General features: G+C 45.2%; 1 protein-coding gene and 1 long non-coding RNA gene across 2 annotated transcripts; one reads left to right on the top strand and one right to left on the bottom strand.

The window, feature by feature from the left end:
- Positions 1 to 388: 388 nt before the first annotated feature.
- LOC123517207 lies at positions 389 to 3,157 on the top strand. Its single transcript, XM_045277222.1, has 4 exons — positions 389 to 714; positions 1,401 to 1,609; positions 1,986 to 2,078; positions 2,814 to 3,157. The coding sequence occupies exons 1-4, from the start codon at positions 443 to 445 to the stop codon at positions 3,155 to 3,157; spliced, it is 918 nt and encodes a 305-aa protein (XP_045133157.1). The 5' UTR covers positions 389 to 442.
- A 64-nt stretch (positions 3,158 to 3,221) lies between these two features.
- LOC123517174 lies at positions 3,222 to 5,244 on the bottom strand. The gene is made up of 3 exons (XR_006678415.1): positions 4,836 to 5,244; positions 3,853 to 4,004; positions 3,222 to 3,749 (listed from the first exon to the last, which is right to left on the bottom strand). It is a non-coding gene; the product is annotated as an uncharacterized LOC123517174 (long non-coding RNA).
- Positions 5,245 to 9,083: the final 3,839 nt, after the last annotated feature.

Raw genomic sequence — 9,083 nt, forward strand, 5'->3', positions numbered from 1 at the left:
ATGGGTTGTGGAGGTGGTGGTGGTAAGCCCAGGGTGTTGAGGGTTTGTAGGGCTCTGACAAGGAGGGGTTGTCGTGCTCCAGGGAGCCATACAGGAGTGTGTTGATCCACCCCAGAGGTGGAGTAGAGGGTAGCGAGGGGGTGTGACTGGGGTAAGCTCTGAATGTGGTGGTAATGCTGGCACAAACGGCCGCTTTCTTAAACATCTAAAAATTTGTTTCGTAGGTCAGCACACCACTGTGGTGTGGTAGCACCCGAAACCTAAGTTTTGATTTCTTAAACGCTGGCGCACCGACCCGTGTGTTGTTAGGTAGACAACGATACTCGTACTCTAGCATCCCATAGAAATGCGGACGATTCGCAAGTGTTGGTACCCTCCTCGTAGAAGATTGGCAGGCCTGTGTATCAGCTGATGTAAACAAAGCGCCATTTTCAACCAGTTCATGCTGGAGTGTACACGCTTCTCGCAGCTCAACACCACCATGGCTACCAGGGACCTAAAAGGCACACCACTCTCTTACGCCCAGAAGTTGTATCTCGTGAGACAAATTAGAGATCACCCTGTGGTACACACGAAACCTTCAAACTACACTAGTATACTGGAGAGAAAAGCCGCGTGGGAGACAATAACTAAGAACTTCAATGTATGTTTCTCCACGGCGGAGCCCAAGAATACTCATCAGCTGAAGAAGACTTGGGAGTACTTAAAGAATAAGTAAGTATAAAAATGAGGAAAAGCATGCACCATTTGGTAAATTAAGGTTGAAAACATGAGAAGCTTTGATGTAATTGTTATGATTTAGGAATTAGTTTACTACTGTATTTCTACTACTATTGGTAAAGGTGGCTAGTATTACCCCCTCCTCCCATGAAAACTAGGTAGATTTGCAACGAAATCTGTTAGGATAAATCAGTCAAAAACATGTAAATCTACCAGAAAAAATATTGAGAGGTGACCAAATATAACTTAACAAACTTACCTAACCTCAATCTAACCAAATCATGGCCTAACCTAAAGAAACCCAAACCAGACCAAAGCAAACAGTATTATTTTACAAAACAGGAAAACTGTGTGAGAAGAAAACTAGTTAGATATTAGGAAGTGCACATTTTGTTAGACATTTTCTCAGATGCATTTTCTTCCTCAAACTATTAATAGGTTAGGTTAGGATAACTTTGTGTCATATCACTAAATTCACTAATTCATTACATCATTGTTCAATATGTTCAACCCTAAGAAACTTAGCTTAACATAACACAAACTTAAATGATATAACCTAACATAATGTAAGACTATTCATGTAGCTTTGAATGTAGTAGTGTCTGCAAAACAAAACTAAGTAAATAAATACATAAATAAATAAAGTAAAAAATAATTAATTAATGGGTGTGTTTTTACAGAGTGAAGAAGGATCACAGCAGGTACATCCGGGAAACCCATCAGACTGGTGGTGGGCCACCACCAGCCCCACCAAAACCAGCTGATGAGGTAACGCTGATTGTACAGCTGATCCTTAATAATAGGCTGCCAGTACCTGACGACATCTTTGATAGTGAATTTGTAGAAGCATGCGTACTGGCCCGACTCAATTCCACAGCACTGGAATGTGGTGAGTTGAAAAACCTATTTTTTATGAACTTTTTAACATGTTTAAAATAAAAACTAAAAAAAAACAGGAGTGCATGCATGGCTTTCAAGTCATTATGGTCCCACACCCTTGTCACACCAGCCCCACAACCGACACTCCTGCCCCAATACCACGACGATGAACAATTACACATTTTTGTTAACCTTACCTAACCTAACCAGATGTGTAGTTTCAATGTTTTTCAAGTAAATATAATTGCTAGCAAGAACGTGCAATTGTTCATCACAGAGGTACATTGAGCCGCAGAACTGGCTTCCCATGCATGTGGAATATGTAAAACAAACTTTTTACTTAATATATCATAATATAATATAAATATATAATTTTGTGTTTACAGCTGACACACCTGAAGCTGCAGGACAGCAGCCAGCACAAGATCTGGTCTTGGACAACCCTGGCAGTCCACTTATCATCAGGAGTGAGGACTGTGGTATGTCAGTTATTCATATTTTAAGTAATAGCAATTAACAATACTTTCTTCTCATTGGTTATTGAAAGTACAATTTATTGGTTAAGCTTTCTCAGTTATAACACCCATCAGGCTAAATAAGTGGATACTAAAATGTAGGATTTTATGGAAGAAGTGTTATGATGGCTTGAATGCCTTCAGTACTAACTGCCTTCGAGGAAATTTATCAATTTGTTATGTTCTCAAGGCATTCAAGCCATCATAACACTTCTTCCATAAAATCCTACATTTTAGTATCCACTTATTTAGCCCGATGGGTGTTATAACTGAAAAAGCTTAACCAATAAATTGTACTTTCAATAACCAATGAGAAGAAAGTATTGTTAATTGCTATTACTTAAAATATGAATAACTGACTGTATGCCCATTATCACAGCTAATCAACATTCCATACAGTCCTGCTTTTAAAAGATTGTTCTATATGAATGTCAAGCCTGGACACTTCATACAAGAGATAGGCAAAATATACAAGTAATTAAAATTTTGCCTGAGACTGGTCAGTTAGATAAGGTAATGTGAGAGAGTTCGAGATGGCAAGAGTGAGAGGATGTATGTATGAATGTATATGAATGTATGAATGTATGTATAATGTATGTATACCCCACAAGATGTATGTATGAATAGAGCATGGGGTGAAGTGGGGATTAGTGAAAATATTTCAAGATGTGTAACTTATATGTTTTATCTATTTTGCAGAACTTATAGATGCGGAAGATGATGTGGACCTCCCAGGTGCTAGAACCTCCGCTCATCCTGTACTAAAAAAAGGCACCTGCTCTGCTCGCAGCAGTAGTGCCACAGCTGCCACCCAAAACCAGTCCTTCACAGGACGAAAGAGGAAGGCAGCAGAAAGCAAATCTGCTGCTTATGGCAGGTGTGCCAAGCAGCAGAAACACTTTCGTGATGAACTGGCCTCAACATTTGAGGCCCTTGCTGCAAAAGTGGCGACAACGCTGGACAGCGTAGCTTCTGCTGCCGATAAAATTGGGTCGGCGGCAGACAGAATGGCATCTGCTGCAGAGAATTGCTGCAGCCCTTGAAAGGGTAGCTGGTATACACCAACCACTACCATAAGGTACCACTGAAGAAAATAAAAATAAAGAATAACTTGAAGTGTAGTATTGTTATTTTATTTTATACTTGTACATTTTAATTGTATCTCCACAACACAACCAAACATAAAAACATTACATTGCCCATTGAGGTGTACATTTCTCTGTATATGTCATCTTCCACTTAGAAATTATACACACAAATATACATTGAAAGAACAGAGATGGAAAGTTTATCAATAAAAGATCATAAACTATTGTGAAATAGCACAAACTGGTAGAGTTCTCCCTATAAGTATTAGGTAAGAATATGGGTAGGAAGGGTAAGACTGTGTATGATACATATATGTTGCAACAGGTTCCATTGCTGCTCTATCTTGAAAACCCGTCAAAATCTGAGGCGAGGTATTGTACCTGTTCAGTATAGCGACCACTGTTAAACTGATCACATTGTTTACCTTCATTTTCCAGTTCTGATATCATATTTCTGAAATTTCTCAGTGCACGTTGCTGTAGCTGTGAAGACACTAGTTTTAGTTTCTGCTTGATGTCACATCACTAATCCTTTGATAGTCGATACCTGTTGGAATTTTTAATCTTTCAGAAATGTTCCACAAAAAAAGATGCCAATATATAATTATAAATAGATAGAAACATATAACTACCACGAATGGGATAATTACCTTTGGATGAATTCCTCTTCCGTGAGGTATACCATTGGGTCACTGCAATCCCGTAGTACTGTACGTGGTAATCTCAAGCGCTGAATTTCTTCTATTTCCTCATAGTCAAGTTCTTGTAGGAGATTAACAATGCCACAGAAAAGTTCTCAGGCCTGAAATAGGTAATACATGATTACATATACACTTAACTGTATTTAAAACAAAGTAATGCATTAAGTATGTGCTTCATGTACAGGCATGTACAGGCAATTATACTAATGATGATAATAATAATAATAATATGTAATAAATGACAATTACCTTAACCTAACAACAAATGATTATAATAATAGTAAATTAGACTATCATGTGGTAATGGTAAATCTATAAACCTCATCTTGACGTAAGCTAACCTAACTTACCTTGCTTTGACCTAACCTGACCTAATCGTGCCTACTTCAAGACAAAATATGTTTCAGAATATTATATTGGTAATAGAAAAAGCGCAACTCCACCTAATATTATCCACGTCCCTCCCATTCACCTTGTTTCCCGGTCCTTCTTCACAGCTCTTTCACTTTTAACAGCGTTTACATCGCTCCCTCTCTCTCATGTATATATGTTTATCTGTTATGCTTTTCCACTGTTATATTAAACAAAAATAACCTAATTTTAACCGGGGATGAATCCCTCTCCTCCCTCCACGGCATATCAAGCTAACCTACTAATCAGCGGGGTTGTGGTGTTTACAATCAACCTGTCATACCTACTGCTGATAGTAGAGGGACGTGTGAGCTTAAAACCTTTTGTAAAAGGGCCGAAAGTGCAAAATAAATAACTGGAATTAATTGTAGTACTATGATGAGGCGTCGTAGTAACTTTTGTTTCGAGAGTGGCAGGTGGGTTTGATGGTTTCACTTCTAACCATGCTGCAACATTCGGACACTCCTTGCATGATGCTCCTTATTTTGACTATTTTACATATATTTATATATTATACGTACCATTATTACGAAGTAATTCCCAGCTTGGTGCAGCTCAGCAGATGAAGTTTGTTTTGCTTGTGTCGCGCCGCAATCCCAGGGCGACCATGCATGTTGTCTTAAAACATTTTACTAGTGATTATAGGGTTACTGCTTTGAAAGAATAGAGAAATACTAACAAAATTAGAAAAATAACATATATATTGTTTATTCTGAAGCGATTTTATACATCATGAATACATTTCTTACATTTCGTCTTTCTCTTTCGGGTGGGTATCCTTGCCCGACGTTGTGTGCTGGGTCAACACCCGAATGTTCCAATATTGTGGGATCCTAGCCAGGCACAGAACCGCGTCAGATGCTTTTAAGAAATCGGATTCTGTGTGTCCACCTAACTTACTACATGGTATCCCAGGATTACACTGTTTAAGAAATCAGCCGAAAGTCTCTCTTCTGTGAATAGATAAAGGGAGGATTCCACTCTCTGCATGTAGAGAGACCAGTGGAGAGGATTTCATGGCCCCCAAGGAGATCCTGAGTGCAGCATTCTGGATGGGATCCAATTTGTTGAGGAGGGAGTGTGCTGCTGAGCTGTAGATACTGCTGCCATACATTAATTTAGGTCTGATGGTGGTCAAGTAGTAATGAAGAAGATCACGGTTGGCTCCCCATCTGACTCCAGTAATCTTCTTCAGAATATCAAGACGTTTATTGCAGGCAGTGCGTAGATGGTCTATGTGTCTGGCCCAGGAAAGACGAAGGCCATCTAGGTGTAGACCCAGGAAGGTGTGCGTCCTGGAGTAGGGGACACCCTGTCCACACAGTGATGTAGTAGGTGAGGATGGGAGGTGTTTCAGGGTGAAGCACATAAGTGTGCTCTTAGGAGCACTAACCGTCAGGCCCCAGGTGGTTACCCAGTCGCTCAAGGCAGCTGCAGCTTCGTGCATGTTGGTCTGGGCCATGGCCAGTGTCGGTGCACGGCTGACTATGGTGATATCGTCGGCATATATGAGGAGTTGTGAGTGGAGGGGGATGTGGAGGTCACACAGGAGGACGTTGAAGAGGAGGGGGCTGAGGATGGAGCCTTGTGGGACGCCTCTGCAGATGGGGTGGGAGGTTGATAAGGAAGCACCCACTGCCACTTGATAAGAGCGGTGGGAGAGGAAGTCTCGGATCCAAGCGAGGGTGATACCAGCAATGCCCAGTTTGACCAGCTTGTAGATGATTCCCTTGTGAGGTGCTGAGTCAAATGCACCCTCCAGGTCTATGAAGAGGGCGAGCATGACCTGATGTTGGTGGTATGTGTCACTAATGTGAAATTCCATTTGGCTCAGGACATCGATGGTGCCTCTACGAGGTCGGAAGCCACATTGCTCCTCCTTCAGCAAGTGCTTCTCCTCAAGCCACCAGGTGAGACGCGTAGTCACAAGACGCTCCATCAATTTCCCAATGCAGGACAGGAGTGCGATGGACCGGTATGCAGATGGAAGAGTTGGATCCTTGCCTGGTTTGTGGATGGGAACAAGTATGGAGGGTTTCCAACATGTAGGGTAAGTCCCCATCATCCAGCTGGTGTTGTAGAGAAGGAGGAGGCCATCCAGGAGGGGAGGAGTGAGGTGGATTAAAAACTCATAGGGGATGGTGTCGAGTCCTGATGCCTTGCCGGTGTGCAGTGTGGCTAGGGCCTCTTTCAGTTCTTGTTGGGTGAAAGGCTGGGTGAGTTGCGGATGACCTGGAGAGGTAGTGGAGGTGGTGATCATGTGGTGTAGGTCGGGTGGAGGTTGTAGGGTTGGGAGGATGCTCAGTTTCTGGTGGTAGTGATGTGCCAGCAGTTCCGCCTTCTGAGCATCATCGAGTGGGGCCTGGGCTCCATCTGTCAGAAGTAAGGGTTGACGAGCCCTCTTACCCTCCATGGAGTGCAGGAAAGCCCATGTTCTCTTGGTGGAGGAACAGAACAAAAGGGAGAAGCAGTGAGAGGCCCATGCATTCCTCTGAGCCTTGAGGATAGTTTTAGCACAGACTGCATCAAGGCGACGATATTCCCTGCCAGCCTCAATTGTAGGTGTTCTCCTCCACCTGGACCAAGCCCTCCGATGGGCCTGCACTGCCTGGGCACACTTATCACTCCACCAAGGTTTCCCGGAGCGGCGAAGTTTGGAGCGGGTGATTTGGTGAAAGGCAGCTTTGCCCGCTGCCTCTAGTGTGCACTGGAAGGATACTGCAGCTTCTTCTAGTGGGAGGGTGGAAGTCTCTGGGGAGGGCTGAAGGGCTTTCCTGTACTAGGGCCATACAGAGGGCTGTAGCTTCCATCAGGGCAAGCAGCCAGGGTGAGCTGTTGGGGGTGCTTGTGGGATGGAGGCCAGAACAGGGAGGTGGTCGCTCCCCATGTAGGGACCAGTGGAGAAAGTAGAGTTGCGGAAAGCTGGGTCCCTGAGGAATAGATCCAGGACCGAGGAAGCTCCAGTGTGGGAATGAAATCTGGTAGCGAGGCCAGGAGGGCTCAGTAGGGACAGGTGAGGAGAATCCATTTGGATTTGGAACAGGGCAGTACCTGAGGTGTTTTTGTGGTGTAGTGGCAGGTCCGGTTCCCAGCACTGGTGAGGGGCATTAAAGTCACCCATGATTAGCACAGGAGGTGGAAGGGAAGTGATGAAGTGATCAAGTTCTTGATGTGTAGCACCACCACGGTGAGCCAGTTGTGTCGTAGCCTAACCCTGCTAACAACAACCTCCAGACAACCAGCAGGCCAGTGAGGGAGGGAGAAGGGAGAGTGGAAAAGCTCATCACGCAGGGCTAGGAGGACATCCCCGCCACGTCCCTGAGGACGGTCCGTCCTAAGGATGGTATAGCCTGGAAGCTTGAGTGTAAGGTGAGGTGGCAACCAGGTCTCACACAACCCAACCACCGAGGGAAGTGTGTCCCGAAGGTGTGACTGAAGCTCGGCTGTCTTCCTGGGGAGAGACCTGTCATTTCAGAAGAGAAAGGTAAGGGCCATTATTGAAGGAAAATGGTAAGTAGCTTGGAGAGAGTGGGCCACAGGTGAGGATTACAGGCACAGAAGTGCCCGTTTGGTACAGTTGATAGGCATCCCGGAGAAGGGTGAAGACTTCGGAGAGAACCTCCTCAGTGTGTAGAGGAGGTGTAGGGCTAGGTGTTGAGCAGGTGGGTTCTGCAGGATGGGCAGGCTGCCGTGGGAGCATGGTGGGCATGGGACGAGGTGAGCCGCCAGGACGGGAAGAACGTCCCATCCTCGAGTCTTGGTGGTGTGAGGGGGAATGTGGCTGGTGGACTTAAGCTACAACAGTGTGGTGAGTAGAGCCATCTATTTGCATCGAGGGCGTCGGAGTTGGTGGAAGTGGTTGGTATCCATGAGGTTTTGGGTGAGGCTGACGACGGTACCTAATGGGACGGGTTGTGAGGCTGGGTTTGGGAGCAACGGTAATGTCATCAAGCACGATGTCATCCTCATTCTGTGGATCCTGAAGGGCAGAAAACCTGTTTCCTGTGGTGATGGCAAAAAAAGAGACACCTGACTGGACTTGCCTTACTGGTGGAAGGTGAGGCCTGGTCGAAGTGGCAGATGCAGGTGAAGTGTGGTTGGGGCTGTGTGGAGAAGGTGCAGGTGGAGTATGGCTTGTCCTGTGAAGTACATGTGGTTTCTGTAGGGCGATGTTTTATAGCTCCTTGTTTATGGCGTGGAGGGGCTTGCCATCTTGTGCCATGGCTGTGTAAACCTGCTGGGCATGGCGATTGAGGGGACAGTATGATGACCTAGGACCATGTGCCCCCCCACACTGGAAGCAGTGGTATGACCTAGTGCAGGTGCTGTCCTTGTTCTGCTTGTAGGAGTGGGGACCACTACATCTGGAACAACGTATCGCTGACGTGCATGTGTTGATGGATTGGCTGATCTTTTGGCATCCAGGGCAGCGGAGGAGAGGAAGGAGATATAGTAGAGGCCGGTAGACCACCTGGGAGATAGCCACCTTTGTAGGAGGTGTGCCCCTAACCTTGAGGCGTACCCACCTCCCCGTGGTGGCTCTTGGCAGATGATGTGCTGGGATCCAGGCAAGCTCTACCACACGTCCACCGTCAAAGGCCTGAAACTTGTCCAGGACGTCAGTCAGGGCCATGTCGTCTCCTAGCGGTCCCACTCTAGCATACTGGAAGTCACCACAATCCCTCTCAGCTCTGCGGCAGTAAACTGACCATTCCCCCAGATCAAAGGTGGTGCTGGACAACTGAGGTACCTTGGGGAGAAGGTGTTCC

Source organism: Portunus trituberculatus, chromosome 41 (assembly GCF_017591435.1).
Source record: "Portunus trituberculatus isolate SZX2019 chromosome 41, ASM1759143v1, whole genome shotgun sequence".
Lineage (NCBI taxonomy): Eukaryota > Metazoa > Arthropoda > Malacostraca > Decapoda > Portunidae > Portunus > Portunus trituberculatus.